The sequence below is a fragment of the Alligator mississippiensis genome, chromosome 10 (genome assembly GCF_030867095.1).
Source record: "Alligator mississippiensis isolate rAllMis1 chromosome 10, rAllMis1, whole genome shotgun sequence".
NCBI lineage: Eukaryota > Metazoa > Chordata > Crocodylia > Alligatoridae > Alligator > Alligator mississippiensis.
In genome coordinates this window covers 41,152,307-41,170,026 of record NC_081833.1, presented here as the reverse complement: position 1 = coordinate 41,170,026, position 17,720 = coordinate 41,152,307, and the positions used below count along the sequence as shown (strand labels likewise).

The 17,720-nt window shown below is 53.9% G+C and overlaps 1 protein-coding gene across 1 annotated transcript in view; it reads left to right on the top strand.

The window, feature by feature from the left end:
- Nucleotides 1-17,720, top strand: part of BCAR1 (BCAR1 scaffold protein, Cas family member) — a 57,834-nt gene that overhangs the window by 36,348 nt on the left and 3,766 nt on the right. Inside the window, exons 3-5 of the mRNA XM_059713732.1 lie at nucleotides 11,636-11,797; nucleotides 12,920-13,036; nucleotides 14,650-15,843. Of these exons, the coding sequence (XP_059569715.1) occupies nucleotides 11,636-11,797; nucleotides 12,920-13,036; nucleotides 14,650-15,843 (1,473 nt within the window). The remainder of the gene's footprint in view (nucleotides 1-11,635; nucleotides 11,798-12,919; nucleotides 13,037-14,649; nucleotides 15,844-17,720) is intronic.

The window sequence follows — 17,720 nt, the reverse complement described above, 5'->3', positions numbered from 1 at the left end:
GGGGGAGCCTGCCTTGCTCTGACAGATGGGACTTTGCACACAAGAGCCCTGCTTCCATGTGCGCTGGGATCCTACTGCTGCATTGGGATGGGGCAGCGCTGAGTGTTCGGGATGAACCTGATCCCTCCTGTGCCTGGGCATGAGCTACCACCCAAAGGAATCTGGGAAGTGTCTTATGAGGGACATCCAGCTGCTGACCTAGCTCAACTCCTCTTGGCATCACACGTGCAGAGAAGAGGGCTGGGATCCACTCGTCTGGCTCCAAGAGTCCTAGCACTTGCCTCTTGAGCTGGAGGACAGCTCCCTTAGCTGGCACTAGTAGTGTATGCTTCACACCCACCAGGGTCATGTGTGTTATCCATGTCACAACACCAACCCCCTTTGACCTGGGAGCAGGGAGCTCAGGGCAGGGTAGTAGACAGGTCTCAGCCAGGAGAGGTGGGGGCAGTGCCCCTGCCTGTCCTGCCCTGTCTAACTGTCTTGGTGTTGGTGGTTCTCATTTTCACATGCATCAAAATCACAAATCTTAATCATACATGAGTTAACCCCTTCTTGCCCCTGACCACAAACAGCTGCTGCTGTCAAGGGCCAAGCCACCTCTCACAACCAGCCAGTCTTGCATTGTGTTGCTGGCTTTGTAGCCTTCTGACAGCCCCTGGCTTGGCTGCGCAGAAGCTGATGTGCTGTATTCATGCGGGGGTGGGAGTGATCCAGCTGGCCTTGGCCCGGGAGGGCAGAGGATGCAGGGAGGAGGGAATGCCCTGGTGTACTCGGGGTGTGGGGTACATGCTGCTATATACATCCTTGGGGGCCGTGACAGCCTTATCCTGGCAGCAGGTGGAGCTTCAGATAAGGCAGGAGTCCAGCTTCCCCTGTCCTGAAGAAGTCTCCAGCACTCAGCAATGGAGAGGCAGGAGGAAGGAAGGGAGGGACTGGGGAAGGAAGGGAAGCTGCAGTCTCACCCGGGCTGAGTAGATATTGCCTGCTCTGTTGCTGAAAGAGGCTTGTTTTGCCAGTGGGGCCATTGACAGAAACATGGTCCCGCTTCTCTTGCTCCCATCTCAGCAGTGCCAGGAGCTCCAACCTGGTTGAGACAGCTCAGATCCTATCCCAGGGAGGGCTGGCTCTGTAGTGCCTGGTATGGAGTGCTTGGGAACCAGCCTGGCTCCTACAAAGATGAGGTGGGACCTGAGTGTGCTACGTGCATGTGTGTGCATGCATGTGTATGCACATGTCCTGGGGGGTGGGTATGTGCAGCTCTGCCTGTGTGCAGCTCTATTTGTCTGTGTCTGCCTGTAGCCACGTGTGTGGGCAGCTGTGAGTGTATGACTTGGCTGAGTGGAAAGCAGGAAGCCCAGGGAGGCACATGCGTCACTAGGTGACAAGTTGCCAGGCCTGAACTTGGCTTGGTGAGGCGTGACATTTGCTGGCCTGCTGGGACCTGCCTGCAGTTCAGCAAGGGAGCTCTATGCCTAAGCAGGGAAGCGCACAGCCATGAGGCACTTGGATTCTGTCCTGGGCTGGAACTCACCTGATCTCTCATTGCATGCTGCTCTCTCTGCTGAGCACTGCACTGATGCACACAGCCTCGTTGGGTCCCTGCCCAAACCCTGGGAGCTGTGGAGAAGCACTGTCCCACAGGGGTCCATGCATTCCCCTCTGAATTTGGTGCTTTCCTGCTTCTCCTTAAGCAGCCCTGCCGTTAGTAGATAAACCCACTTTCTGGGATCAGTGAGCTTAGCCTCTGTCCAGGATCCTCCTCTCTGGCCTTTGATTAGTGCTCAGAGGCCTGTTGGGAAGCTCCATCTCTCTGGCTGCTGGAGGTTGCTAACTCCCTGCTATACATCCCAGCCCCCAGCTTGTAGCCCTAGGGGCTAACAGCACTGTTTCCATAGCAGAGGGATTAGGACTGTGGTTTTGCTTTTTAAGAGGACATCTTGTTTCCTTTGGCTTCCATGGTGGGTAGTCAGTCACACACTGGAGTACTCCCCTGTGCTGAGCCAGGCAAGCAGAGTGCCCTGGAGCAGGGTCTCTTTGCCCCCTGGGAAAAGAAATGAGGAAAGATAGAAGCTGCTGCCTTTATACCAAACCTCCAGCTCGCTGGGCTGGGTCCACACCTGATGACTGAATGCTTCTGGACCACGTTTTGTGGATACCAACACTAGGCCACCTGCCAGCCAGGATGCACCAGATCAGAGAATCCCCTGGGCGAGAGCAGAGCTTCTAACTTATCAGGCACCATGGTGTATCTATCAGCACAAGCCGAATGGCCATCACACCCTGGAATGGGGTCAGGGTACCGTCCCACCTGGGGAGAGGCTGTGGCGTGTTCTTTCTCTGCGCCCTTTCATGGCCCACCCCCAGCACTGGCTCTGTGAGCCTGCAAGTCAGGGGCCTGCACCTGGTTTCTGCTCCTTTTTTCCATGTCTAACCTTCAGGGACACTTAAGTAGTTTAGCAGAAAGCAGTTGCACTTTGCCAGCCAATCAGTGTGTGTGTGGAGTTTCAGGGCTTCTGTGAAGCACCCTTCCACTCTGGGCTGGGACAGTCAAAATGATCCCTGCTCCTTAGCTCTTCATACTGCGGAGCCCTAGGCAGACACCAGCATTCCTTTTGGACAAGGCACTGGAAAGACACAGTGGAGAAATCCTGCCCCAAGAGGCTAGCAGTCATTTACTCAGCAGAGCTGCTCCGTGGGTTTGTCAGTCCAAGCTGCTGACTTGAAGGACTGAAATAAGTTTCAGGAGAGGGAGCTACAGTCCGTGCTTTGTGCATCAGCCATGAACTTATCCCTAAATCCCTAAATGCACCCTGGCAGTGGGAATGTGCAAAGGTCACCAGGGGCCTGGGGATAAGGGACAGAACCACCACCCAGCCACTTCTCCTCCTCCTCCTCCTCTGGGTCACTGGAGCATTGGAACAAACACCCCTGTAGCTTCACTCTGAGGCTGAGAGGCTATGTGGGATTTGTGCAAACGTGCTTGACAGCTTGAGATTAGTGCTGGCTTCCAGCCTCCTAGCTTTGTCTCTCCTTTTCAGACTGGTGCCTTTGTGTGAGCGGCTGGCCTGGGGGAGGGGAGCCTTTTACAAGGCTGCATGGAATCAGAATGCCAAGAATGCAGAAGGCTTGGGGGGAACCCAGGCCCTCCCTGGCTGAACCCATGGAGCTAACCATTGGCCTGAGGCTGAGCGTTCCTCAGGGCAGGGTTCTGGGGACCAGCCAGCACCCTAGCCCTGCTAAGAGCAGCCACAAGGGCAGCGTGCCAACCTGTGAGTCAGCAATGCCCCATTCTCCAGGGGAGACTGAATAGGTGCCAGGCACTGGTTCTCCCTGCATGTGGGATGTAGCAGTGCAGCAGCTTGCACACTTGGAGAGAAAGACTTCCCTCCCTTCAGGTCCCTGGTTTTGCAAAGCTGAATGTTGGCTCATCTGGGGGCAGTGGTTTTTGGCAGCACATGAGTTTGTGGTACTAGGCCTGGGGCATTCAGTGGCTCCCATATGCTCATGGGTAAATACTGGCTTTTCCCCTAGTCACTCTGCACTCTTGAGCCCCAGGAGCTCTGTGGTGAGGAGTCCTTAGATGGATGGTAGTAACATCTGCTATCCCCACCAGCCACGAGAGGTGCGGTGCCCTGAAGAGAAGGACACCTGAGCGATGAGCTGGCACTAGAAGTTCCATGCAGTGCTGATGTGCAGGTGGCTTGGGTAGGAAGTGACCCCCTTCCCTTGCTTGCAGTTAGGTATATGTCTGGAGAATGAATGGACCGCAGAGACAGAGCTGCCTTAACATGAGAGGCCCCCAGTGCAGGCCAGAACCTGGAGTAGCACAGTTGTGACACATAGTGTCATGTTCCTTAGTGTCTGCTTTAATCCCAGGCTGCAGCAGGCTGTATTTGTCCTATAGGCAGCTACAGCAGTACTTGCATACCTTCCTCTGCAGCACCTGCTGTTGTATCACAGACCCATGTTTCTCCAGTAACACTGGATGCTCGTCACAGACCCCAGTGTGAGAGTGCTTGTGTTAGGGCACAGAGTGGGCCTGATCATGGCAAGTAGGGCAGAAACTTGCTTGTGGTCAGACAGTCCTCTTGAATTGGCATTATTGGGACAGCCTCTGCACAGGCCTCTTCAGGGCATTAATAACTTGCCATTTACCAGGCCTGGACTGGTTTGGTGCATTCCTTCATGGACAGATGAGAAGTCTACATGCCCCACTTCCACCTGGTGCAGCCTGGCTGGGGAATTGCAAGCCATGTGGTTTAGTCTCAGCTTTGACCTGCATCCACAGTGGTGAGGGGGAGGCTATCCCTCTGCAGTGTATGCAGCTGGGCCCAGCTATTTCCCCTTACCTCAGGCACTCCCAACCTCCTGACCATGACACATACTCTCCTTGCTCCCATGAGGAGAGGGCAGGAAGGGACTGGGTGAAGAATTCACAACTTTCTGGTAATCATAAGGCCTGCTGTGCCCCTGGTATTATGTCACAGATGGGGAGAGGGTTGGGGCTGTCCAACCAGCTAGCCCTGTAAAGGTCAGATGCAGAGAGCTCTGTTCCTCATGATCCAGGTTCCAGTCTTGGCCTTGCAGACACCCCATGTTATGACCTTGGGCAGGTTGCATCCCCTCCATGCCTCACGTTCCCTCTGCTCACCACAGGGGCCATGCCCTGCTTCAGGCTAGATTTAGCTGTGTCTGCAGAGCACCTTGAGCAGGCTGCCAGCTGGGAGGTACTGGGGTGGGCCTGGGTTTGTATTCACTGACATTATGGTTGTGGTCCTAGCCATCTGCTTCCCTGTTCCAGGTCCACCCACTGCATTTGCAGGGCACAGCAGGACATGGGAGGCAATGCCATGATTTATGTGCCTTGTAAAATCAACAGGGAAAGTGTACTAGCCCAAGAACAAAACAAAGCTGCTGTGGGCTGGTCAGAGCTACATGACTTGCTTGCCCTGACTGCAAGGTTATCTGTCCAAGTGTCCATCCATGGCCAGAGCGGGAGTCCAGAACCTGGCACAGGCTCCTTTTCTTTCTAGGTCTGCATCCATGCAGCTTGCTGAGTGGGGGATGGAGAGGTGGATGGGGGTGGTTGTGCTTTGTCTCCTGCCAGCCCTGGGCTTACTCGGAGCTGCTGCAGGTTTATAAATAGACTATGATGTCACCTCCCAGTCCCCTGGAGACAGAGCACTGCCACAAGGTGCCTAGTGGGCTCCATTCAACCAGAGCTGCTTTGAAAGTGCTTGTACAATGCTCAGATGCTGCCCTCTGTGGTGCAGAAGGTGAATGACATCCAGCTGGGGTGATGCCAGAGCTGTCTATAGATATGTTAGTCCATCCCTGGAGCTAGCCTCTTTGCCTTCGGAGTTTTGCCACTGGAATCAGTGGTGCAGGATTGCGCTTTTCACAGTAGCTGCGCTTTGAAATCACCAGCGGGATCTGCTCTTGGGAGCAAGGGCTAGACCAGCTGCCATGACCTTTTTGTCCCTGTGGCTGGGCCCGTGCCAGGTGTGCCTCAGGACTGCATCCTTCAGTCCTCTTGGCAATATCCCTGACATTGACAGTTATTCCCTACATGCTTCCCCTAGGGCTTTGCTCAAGCCTGAATTGCATCCCTGTGTGTGCCCTGCCAGGGAACTATAGTGTGTGTGAAGGCAGTAACTTCTCCAGGGAGGAAAGAGGTGGTCAGGAGTCAGCCAGTGTGTGTGCAAGGCCTTTGCTAGAATATGCTCAGGGCTGGAGCTGGTCTCACTGCTTTGCTGCTGGGGTACTTGCTGCTGACCTCAGTGTAAGGGAGACAGAAATGTGACCTGTTGGTTTTTGAGAGGGGGGAGCAGGGGAGTTGTCCCATCAAGAGGACTACAGAGTGCCGCATGCAAAGGGTGCTGCACTCACCCCTTTATGTGCCAGGGTATAAAATATCCAGAGTTCTTACATACTGAACAGGCTGGGACATAAGGAGGGAGTGGGGTAAAGGGGCAAAGACCCACAAGTTCCTGGAAGAATGCAGGCCAGTCCTCTTCTCTCTCGGTTCTCTCCCTACATCAGGAAACAGTGATCCAGGGTGTGGGGATTATGGGATTAATGCTTTTAAAGGCATCAAATTGCTAGAAGGTGCCATGAATGGATTGTTTGTGGCTGTTACCTCATTTTCCTCAGGTCCTGCTCCGTGCTATTAACTTAATCCAGAAGCACATGACACTGATGATAGCCCTAGGATCAACTCCCATTAAGCCCCCTCATATTTTAATAACAGAAATGTAATTCCTTACTCTACCCAGAGGTCTACTTATTGATTTCTTGGCCAGGGGGTACCCAGCATTGGCCTGGGTAGATGTGGCCGCATTGCACCATAAGGCCAGAGCCCGCAACCTTTCAGAAGGATATTTCTTCTGGTGCTTTACTCCAACTTGTCTACCCTACGTACTGTCACCACACAGGTATGTGTAAGGGGAGAGCTGGGAAATAAATGGGCTGCCCAGCCCAGGAAGAATCCCTCAAAGCTATTAAGGTACTTAATTCCCACTCCAGTCCATCGGAGTTAGGAGTCTAAATACCATTGAGGATCTGATGCAGTGTTTAAAAGCAACTGATTTCTGAATGGTCCCCTGAAGATCTCCAGATGTGCTACCTCTCTAGCCCCAAGCCACGTCCAGAGAGGCTCTCTGTGCTGAACTGTCTTGTAAGCTACCCCAAAGTATTGGTGTGTGGGGCGGCAGCAATGTTATGCTGCTGATGTTGATATTATATCCGCTATCCCAGTACATGGCACTATGCAGGCAGGCAGCAGGGTGAATGGCCAGCAGGGCACAGAAACACACCAGCTCCTCCAGCCCAGCTCTCCCACCTAAAGTGAAGGGGATGCATTGCTGGAGGGAGAGCAGTGTTTTACATAGCTGTGTCCTGGGGCATGAGGCTGCTTTTTTCTTATATCTGTACATGGCTAGTAGCATAACTGAGGGGATTACCCAGCAGGACTGCACCTCCCATAATGCGCCATAACCAGGAGCCTTCAGGGGGCAGCCACCTTCCCTCTCCTGTCATGGGACCATTGAAAAGGGACCATGGCGGTGTTGAATTCCAGCTCAGTAGAGGGGTTTCCAAATTGAAATATTTGGGTTTGGGCAGAATAGTTTGATTTAATACTTTGCTAAAAAGCAGTTTGCCACATTATGTTACACACACACACACACTCAACACACACATGCACACATTGCTGAGCAGCTCTTCTCAGCACATACTGTGTTCTCATGCTTCTTCCTCCCCCAACACACTGGGTGGCTACGACGGACAAGTCATTCTCTTATGTCTTGTCTCAAGTGGGGTGGTGCCATTCCTAAGTCTGGGCATTGTGATGTCTGCGTAGTGCTCCGAGTAGGTGAAGTGCTGCCTTTGGGCTAAGCCCAGCTCCCTGTAGGTGGGGGAGCCCCTGGCAGGGTCTGTGCTGGGCTGGCCCCGTGTCACCCAGCCAGGCTCTGAGGAAACCAGAGGCAGGAGCCAGAACACGTCAGACACCTGTGATAGACTGGGCCTGAATGCAAATGCTCTTTACCCAGCTCATTCACTGTTCACATACAGCACACGCAAGGGGGTGTTTGGAAGGAGAGGGGCTCTGCTGTCTGAGCTGTGCCTCAAGGCTGGAGGGAGGGAGGCCTGCTCCTGCTTGGGTTTGCTGCCCAGTGAATCCCTTATACCACATAGAAGTTCATGGGAAACCCCAGGGTTTGAGCCAAAGAGACCTTCCTTCTCTTAACTAAGGGCTGCCTGCCTAGGGTCATCATCATAGAGGACAGTCCGGTTGTCTTCTGTTCTCTATTGATACAAAACTGGATGACTTTATGTCCTCTGTTTCTCTCAAAGAGAAACATAGAGGACAGGGGACAGAGTAGCAGAAAACTGGAATGTCCTCTTTGATGGTTACCCTGTGCCCGCCCCAGCTGGGGCGGTTTCACAGAGCAAGCCGCAGGGAGGGTTCCCTGACAGCAGGTCGCTGGAGCCTGTGCAGAGAGGTGAAGGAGGAGACCAGCACACTGCATCCGCCTGGAGCTAACACCCAGTGGGCCTGGCTCAGTGAGTGCTCACTGCAGTGCAGGTCAAGCAACAGCCAGCGGATGCACCATATCCCAGACTGCTGGGAGCTCGACTGAGGTGAACCACCAGCACTGAGATAGCTTGGTGTCAAGGTCAAAACCATGCCATTTAGCCACTAGAACTACACTGGGAGTTGGCCAGTGAGTTACAGGAACTGGGGAGTGAGAACATGTGTGGAGAAAAGCTTCTGGGTCTGATCCCATCTGGGCTGTTCCTAACCAAGCCCCTTCCCTATCCTGTGCTCCTCTAAAACAGGACATTGGAAGTGTAGCATGGACAAACATGCCCTGGGCAGCTGTCTCTCACCTTGCCCCTCTCTCTCCACCATCCTCCTACCTTCTCAATGGCAGGCAGGACTGGAGAGAGCTAAGAGCCCCAGTGTCCTGGGATGCAAGGCATTTTGGGAATTGTAGTTCTCTCAGTGGGCAGGGGAGTTTGCAGCTGCCAGGGGAAAAGATTCACCTCATTTTTTCCCACTGACACCCATGTCCAAAGGGCAAAAAAAAATATTGAATTCAGTGGCAAAAACTGGGGGCCAGTTCTCCCCTCAGTAACTGCAAACTCCACCACTGCTCTACAAAGCAATGGTTGTGGTCTAGGACACGCAAGGTCTGCACCAACAATCTGTGTCTCAGAGGCAGCCAGCAGACACCGAGGCAAGAAATAGCCCCAAGGTGAGCCCTTGCTCCTCCTTGCATTCTCCTGGTGCCCCTTCCCTTTGGTAGTGCCCGGGGCATGTGGTAAAGCATGTGGAAATCTGTAGATGAAATACATGGGGGGAAAGCATCCTCGTGGGGAAGGGATAGTGCTGTCAGCTGGGCCCTGGTGCTCTGGGGGTTGTTTCCCCTCATATGAAGAGCAGAGGGGCTATGTGCAGCAGAGTGAGGATTGGCAGCCCCTGACCATCAGAGGTGAGACAGTCCCACCTTCGATGAGGGTTACAGGACTCTGGCTGCACTGGGCACATTACAGCCCTTTTGCAGCTAAAGCTAATTCTTCTCCCCCTCTCCCCTGGCACAGGACAGGCTTCGGCACCCCTCACTTGGTGCTTTGTGCACAAACACACAGAGAGAGAGCAGGGAAAGCCACCCACTGTGCTGCAGAACAACACAGCCCTTGGTGGAAGGAAAGGGGGCAGGCTCTGTCTCTTGCAGCTGAGACAAGTTCTCTCATTTTCAATACACTGAGTGGCAGAGTCTAGTTTAGCAGATGGGTCCCCTCCCCCTCTTCCATGACATGGCATTCCCAGGCTTTCAGCTCCTCTTCCCCTCAGCTGTCCCAGCAGAGCAGCCGTGTGCCATGCTAAGTACCCCTTTACAGAACCGTAACAACTGCCTCCCATTGGCCTCTACACACACACGCTGCATATGTGCGTGGGGGGGCTCCACCTGATTACACAGGCCTGCCATGTGTACCTTTGTAGGCAGGGCATGGGCTTGCTTGCCCCTTTGCATTCATGGGGCAAAGCTGCATACATGATACCCTGGTGTCCCCACATCTGCTCTCCCGCTGTGCCGCTTGTGGACACTTCTTGAAATGTCAGCATTTAAAGGAACCTGCAGCAATTTTTGGTTACTGCTGTTTCTATTTTGAGAGCATCTCCCTGCTGGCTCTCAGATGTTCCTCTAGTATCCAAGGCCCTCTCTGTCCTAAATGTATTTCTCCTCACGATCCCCCACAAGGCAGCGTGGGGCAATTATCCTTGTTGTACAGGCACAGAAACAGGCATGGAGGAACTTGTCCACAGTCACACAGCACGGCCAGCACAGGAGCAGGGACTTGAACACAAATATCCTTTGTCCTGGGTTTGCACCCCCACTCCAGGAAGCCTCAGAAACTGATATTCCCTCTCTTGATTGCCTTAGAAACTGTGCTGTCCCATTCATGCCCTGACTCCACTTCCTCACGTGCATCAGCACCCGTTTTATACCCACCTGAATAGGTGCCTTACAGAGCTACTTTTCTTTTGCTCCTCTCTTTGCTTGACATATGCTGTCCAGCAGCATTTGACATACACGGCCCAGCAGCGTTTCTCTTTGGTGCCTTGTTTCTGGAAAAATGTCCAAGACACCAGCTCCCTTCCCCTAACCCAGTCCCAGGCCCTGGCAGCTCTGCTCTGGACCCCAATGAAAAGGGCCTGCTTCATACTAAAACTTTTGACTTCTGCCAGTCCTCTTAGGCCAGTTGGCCAGGGCTGTGCACACAGATGCAAATTCCTTGGTGATTTTCCATCTTTGTTTCTCTGGCCCTCCCTCTGGCTTTTTTCTAGCCCGTGGGAGATTATATTTGTGTAGGAATCTCAGTCAAAGCCCTCTGGCAACTTGCCTCCTAACCATTCAGTTTCCAGCCTAACAGGTAAGAAGGAAGGATCAGACCAGCCGTGGCATTTTGAGTCAGCTGGCATTATTGCTGGCAGGCCCTGGAAGGGCAACTGTGTCTGGCAGTGTGGCACAACATGTGATCCAGTGTGTCATCCTACATTTACCAAAGCAGGTTGGTGACCTGGTGCATTCCTCAAGGCACAAGCTATGGGGAGCTCAGCTTTTTGCACACTCGTCTCAGCAAGGGGATTTCATGGCCCCACCTGCAAGGGAAGCTAGATGGGAAAGCACTTTGCTCTCAGCATGTGTCAAGCATGGGTTCAGTTTCTGGCTCGTTTATAGACTCCATGACCCTCAGACTTTCCATGCCCCAGTTCGCAAGGTCAAAGGGACTCAGCTATGTTATTCTGTGAGTTGTATTTGTCCCTGGTGATTACCTGACAGTGACCTTCATGGGTGCATGGGGCTCCTCTAGCTGGGCTGCACTGAACCAGTTGACAGCAGCTGTGAGCTGCTGGTGTTGCCCTTCCCAAATGACTTGGCATAAAGGAGAGAGGGAGGTGTAAAGAGTTTAAAGAGCCCAATTTATGTGTCACATGATATCTCCTGAGGCTGCCACTTGGCCCCTAATGGTGCCCACCTGCAGGTGTGACAGTGTGAGTCCCTGTTCCATGCTCAGGGAACAGGGCCTGGTGGCTGTAGATGTCTCCTTTGCCCCTTCACCTTCAGCAAAACTGTAGGGTACAAGAGGGAAGGGAGAGATTCCAAGAGCTGTAGTTAGAGGCTTGCTGTGGGAGGAGCTGGCTGGATGGCAAGGACCTTGCATCCTGCAGATGCAGAGTGCTACACACACACACCCAGTTTCATCCTCAGCACCTGCATTTGAAAAGTTGAGAGCAAAGCAGAAAGGTGACATTGTCACTAAGGGCCACACGGCCCATCCCAAGCAGCCCCCATCCTGTTGGCACCCACTGGGCTGGGCCTCTCACTGCACTTGGCAGGGCTAAGCACAGTACCTAGCTGCCTGTAAGAAGTGCCAGGACTTATGCCAGCAGAGCCCTTGGATGTCATCCTTGCATACCCCTGCTGGGTGTGGCAAGGCCAAAAGGATCCAAGCCAAGTGGTCTCAGATTCTCAGTATTTCTGGGCATCTGTGTTGCCTGGTAGTGCCTGACATACCCACTCCAGTGCCATGTGGCAGTGCTCACCCAGCCTCTGCTGTCTTCCAGGTGGTGGTGCCCACCCGTGTGGGACAGGTCTACATCTACGACTCCCCCAAGGGTGAGCAGGATGAGTATGACATTCCCCGGCATCTGCTCTCATCTGGCTCCCAGGAGATCTATGATGTGCCCCCCATCCGTGGAGGCCTCATCAGCCAGTACAGCCAAGAGGTGAGCTCTGTATAGGAGGAACTGGTCACCTTTGGGTACAGATCCAACGTGGCTCAGTTTGCCCTTCGAGGGGGCTGGTTTCTTCCCTCCTTCCTGCAGGGTATGCCTCCCCAGGTCCTGAATCTGCCCATTAACCCTGGGGACAGGTAACTTGCTCAGGGGCAGCTCATTACTGTGGAAGGATGGTGACACATCACCCCAGGACTTTCTCCTTTGCCCCCTAGAGGTCTGCCAGTATCCAGTGTCTCCAGTGTCTGCCCTGTCTCAAACCAGAAAACAGGGGACACTGAGGTGGGAGTGGATGGAAGGCTCTATGAGCATCTGGGTGTAAAGGGAGTATCCAAAATGATCAAAATAATGCAGGGGTAAGTAAAGTCTGGCGGGCAGGCCGAATCCAGTCTTCAGTGGACTCCATTTCCCAGCAGCCCCTGCCCACATTGCTGTGACCAGTTTATGTGGAGACCCCAGCAGCAGCCCAGGACAGCACAAGGCCAGGATTTCCCATAGAGACCAGCCCCAGCAGTGCTGGCAGAGTGTGCGGCTGGGTGGTGAGCTGCTCCAGGGCCAGGGATGTGGCGCGCAGTGTGGGGTGTGCAGGCAGCAGATCACAGCTCTGCCCCAGCTTTGGACCACACTGTCACCACTGCAAGTCCCCAGTCTGGGAACAGCTCCCTGCCCAGCTGCATGCCCTGCTAGCGCTGCTGGGGCCAGTCTCCATGGAAATCCTAGCCCCCTGTTGTCGCAACCTCACCACTGCTGAGGTCTCCATAGAAACCGCCTGCAGTGACGCAGGCAGGGGCTGCTAGGAAATGGAGTCTAACCACCAGCTGGATTCTCCATTTTGCCCACCCCTGCACTAGTGGGTCTGAGAGGGATATTGGACCTTGTCCTGTTAGAGCCCAGGAGAACAGATGCCCAGGGCAGCTTGCGCATGTCAGCCACTGCAGTTTATGCCCCTTCCTCTGATGCCGCAGGCACTGGGTTCTGTTACAAGCCAGCCTGGGGCAGAGTGTGGCTCAGGTCTGCCCCAACTGGGAGTTTCCAGGTTGCAGTGGAATATGTGAGTAGAAGGGAGGATCAGAAGAGATGTCTGATCCAGCACTTTTCCTTGTCCTGCCCTAGGTGTATGACACACCTCCCATGGCGGTGAAGGGTCCCAACAGCAGAGAGCCAAGCCTGGAGATCTACGACATCCCACCCAGTGTGGAGAAGAGCCTGCCGTTCCAAACACATCAAACTGTAAGTGATGCTAAGAAGCACCCCCCAGCCAGGCATCACAGCAGAGAGCAATGGTGTGGGGGCATTCCTTTGCTGTGCCAGGGCTGGGCAGGAAAGTGGAACTATGTTAATGTTCCTTTCACAGCCCAGTGACCCAGCTGCCCTGCAGCCCAGAGGGCAGCATGGGATACTAGCCAGCCCTTTCCCATGCCAGTGCTCCTAGCCTCCCCAGCATGGCAGTGCCTTTACAGCACTTCCAGAGGTACCTTGCATGGTGGCAGGGGCAGGGCAGAATTGTTATGCCAGTTGTGAAGTTGATCCAATATCAGATACCACACACAAAAATCCCTGCTCCTGGAATCAGGTCAGACACACAGAGCTTCTGAGTGGGGCAGGTGCCACATTTGGAAGCTGGATAAGCACTACAAGGAACAGTGGCTGGAGGCTTTGTGTCATTCCCTAATATGCCCTTGACATGTGGAAATATCAGCTCTGGGAGAGGGGACAGGGAGATGCACTCAGCCCACAGGGTCACAAGGAGATGGAACTGAGGGCAGGCAGCAGTAGAGCCAGCCTCAAGCCTTCTAAAAGCATGTCAGGCCCCCAGAATTGTGTGCTTGTGTTAGTAACCATGAGAGTTTTTTCTTCTACTAATGAAAATCCAAGTGTATTCCTTACTTTCTGTGTGTGAGCCTTTGGCCTGCCCCTGAGATGTCTCTCTGAGCTCCTTTCCGTAATTACTGTGGTAGAAACGTCTTCTTTCTTCTTTTTAATTGAAGCTGAGATTTTACCTATTCACCTGTCTCCAGGAGCTGGAGCTTTCAAAGTAGCATGTTTCAGGAGCCTGGTGAAAGCTCCAGAGAGCTGGCCACCACTGATCTTCAGGTTAACAGCTGTCTCTCAGGTCAATCCTGGAGCATTGTGTCTTGGGCTTGCTGTTGGCTGTGGCAGTGTGCCATGTGCACCTGCTACTCTGGGTGGCAATGTTGGTGCTAGCCTGTTTGCACCCAGAGCAAGGATACTTATTTCATGTTTTCTGTTTTGTGCCCTTCCAGTCTGAGCTGGCAGGGTAGCACTTGGATGCATTGCTGTGCTAGATGGGATAGTCCTGCCCCTCTTTTCTCCACCACAGCCTAGAGCAGCAGGGTTTTTTTCTAGGATGGAGGAGACCTCAGGGATCATGACCCATCATAAAGTTTCCCTGACTTGACCCTGCAGTGCTGGCCAGTGGGCACCCTTATGCCAGTGGAACAGTGCACAGCACAGTGGGAGCCCCTCCTGAGTCCTTATCAGTACAGAGAATGCCTTTCACTGGCAATTTCTATAACCAGGACAGCAACAAAAGGCAGAGTGTTTGCTCTGTGACAAGCTGGCATGGACGCTCAGCTGGCTCACTGAAGGGCCATTATGTGCCTAGAGGTGCTATATTCAGCACCTTCCACTATGCTTCAGGGGTTGGAGAGGTGAGGCATGCACATGTGCGTACACACACACACATCACTATGAGGTCACCAATAAATTCATGATGTAGTCCCGCAGTCCTGTGATTTGCTGTGGAACTGGGAGTATTCTGTGGCAGGAGAAGCATCAGGAAGAGAAGCAAGCCTAACAAATGCCGTCTGTTCCCTCTGCAGGTGTATGACATTCCTCCATCTGTGAGCAAAGATGTCCCAGATGGCCCCATCAGAGAGGAGACCTATGATGTTCCCCCTGCTTTCACCAAGCAGAAGGCCTTTGACCCAACCCGGCACCCCCTGATCCTGGCTCATGCATCGTCGGCCTCACAAGAGCACTATCTGCCCGAGGACATCTATGATGTGCCCCCTCCAGCTGGGAAAGGGGCCCCTGAGGTGTCCCTCTCACAGGAAATCTATGATGTTCCACCTAGCCTGAAGAAGCTGGGGGGACCTGTGTTCCCAGTGCAGGATGTGTATGACGTACCCCGGGAGCTGCACACTGGGAGTAAGGCCTCCACAGATGCTGAGGGCGAGTATATCTATGATGTCCCTCCCCAGGTGGACCGAGAGACCAAGGCAGGTGATGCCAAGAGGCTCTCAGCCTCCAGCACAGGCAGCACTAGGAGCAACATCTCCACATCCTCTCTCGACGTGATTCCAGTGAAGGAGTCAGCTGCCGTGCCCAAATGCCCCAGCAAGGAGCTAAGCTTGGACTTGGATGTTGCCATGGAGATGCTGGCCAAGCTGCAGCACGGCATCAGTAGCACTGTCTCCCACCTCATGTCTTTTATCAGTGGCAGCTGGAGAAGCCCTGAGCAGATGGAGGCCAATGCACAGAGCATACAGGCGGCAGTGGAGAGCGTCAAGGTGGCACTCAGGGACTTGCTGGAGTTCGCACGTGGGGCTGTGGGCAATGCAGCCCAGGCTTCTGACCGCTCCCTCTACACCAAGCTTAGCAAACAATTGCAGAAGATGGAGGATGTCAACCAGGCACTAGTGAGGCACAGCCAGGCACTGGACAGTTGTGGCTGGGCCCTCAGCACCCTAGTGGCCAGCAAGCCAGGTTGCACTGATGACCTGGACCGCTTTATCATGTACTCACGTGGCATCCCTGACGACACCAAGCAGCTGGCATCCTTCCTGCACGGCAATGCCTCCCTGCTCTTCAAACGGACAAAACAGCCAGCCACACTGGTGGATGGCAATAGCCACCTGCCCACTTACCAGACAGGGCCCTCTGACAAGGCTAGCAGCATCCAGTCACGGCCCCTGCCCTCCCCACCCAAATTCCTAGCACAGGAGTCGCCAGATGGACCATATGAGAACAGCGAGAGTGGCTGGATGGAGGATTATGACTATGTCCATCTACAGGTGGGTGTGGGCAGCAGTGAGGGACTTCCTTACTCCAGGGAGTGGGGCCACATCAGAGCAAGATGGGGACCTGGCTCTGGGAGCTTCCAGCAGAGGTTTCCAGGGGGGCAGGGATTCCAGATAGACCAGGTCCCACCTCTGAGCCCCCAGCAAAATGCAGGCCCCCAGCAGCCCCCAAAAATGGATCTGGAGAGCTATGTCCTTCTTCTCCTGCCGAGTGCTCCACGAAGTGGGTTCACAGCTTGTGGGAACATCACAGTGCCCTGTGTAGAATCCCTGTTGGATCCAGGCTGGGGGTACAGGTCAACTCCAGGGCATGTGAGTAGGACTGCACATGAGAAGCACCTGCTTAGTATTCGTCCTGGAGGGAAATCGCATCTCTGTGACTTCCCATGTCCCAGGTACTGGGTGCCTGGCTGAATTCCGAGCACCTTCTACATCTCTCACCTGATCTCCCCTTCTACTGACCTCTGAAGCTGCCTCCACCATGCCAATCTCCACAATATAGAGCCTGCACACTTGGCTTTGTATTCTGCTTCCTAGTTACTGGGGTGGGATCCTTCTCACTCCCAGCCACATGCCCCATGCTGCTCACACCCTTTTCCTCCCCAGGCATTGCAGGGCACTGCTGGGTGCACAGAAGCACCAGGCCTGATATGTGCCGACTGGGGGTGTTACTGATCCTCTTAGGCCGCCTTGCTTCAGACACAGACTGGCAAGGGGACTTCTGGCCATGCCTGCCCACCCGATCCCATCTTCTCATGGCATCCATGGAGACCACATGGAGCCTTGTGCCCTGGACCAGGCCAGGCCCTGATACATGCTCCCCATATGCTCAACCAGACCCTGCTACTACTGCCCATGCTGCACTGAGCATCCCCACTCCTCTGTGTCTTCTCCCCTCTCTAGCACCAACTATGGCTCTTCCCCAAGCAGCTTACTCCACAAGTGGAGGACCAGCTCACTGTGACAAGCCAGGAGCTTCTGCCCGAGAGCCTGGAGCCAGGGAGGTTCAAACAGGGCAAGGGCGTTCTGCTCTGTGACCTCAGTTTCTGATGAAGAGGCCCCCATCTCACTGCACCCCTGCCCCAGCTTCAGTGCCTGCCAGGTCTAACTGGAACAGCAGCAGGAGGGGGCCCTCTGGGCTCTGAGCATTTCCCCAGTCTCACAGGACAGCTGATGACCAGGCCAGCAGGGGCAGAAGCCATCTGCCACCCACTAGCAGCATTGCTTTCTTTACCTTGAACACTGCCAGAGCATATGTTAGCAGGTGCAGTTCCTAATTCTGCCATAAAAATGGTTGTACAAAATAATAATTTACGTTTTTACTCTAAGTTGTACAACTTATGGAGTATTTGTGAAATTATTTTAAATCTTTTCCTAGTAATTTATAATATTGCTCAGTTCTGGCCACTGCCAGGGTATGGCTGGGAGATGGTCTCCCAGCCATGCAACCAACTTTCCAGGAGGAGACCCACTGGTGGAGCTGCTTAGTGGAGGTGGGGCTAAGCTGAGGAGAGCCTGGGGCAAAAGAAAGGGATGCTGTAGATGCTAATTCATGAGAAACCTGCCTTTCAATTGCTTCATATCCCCCTTCTCCAACACCCTTCCCTTGCTTAAGGGGACTGCAGTGGTCAGAGGTGCAGCAGGTCTCTGGGGAGCTTCTCTCCATGTGCCCTGAATGACACCCTCCTTCAGGTGCCCAGGCATCAACTCTACTCTCTCTGTGGCAGCTCTTACCATCCATGAGGTGAGCCAGCCCACACTAATGTGGCTGCATTCCCCACCTGCAGCCAGGAAAACTGGTCACATGGATGCATGGAGTGGCTTCAGGGCAGCTTGAGGGAGGCACCCAGCCCAGGTCATTAGGGGAATCT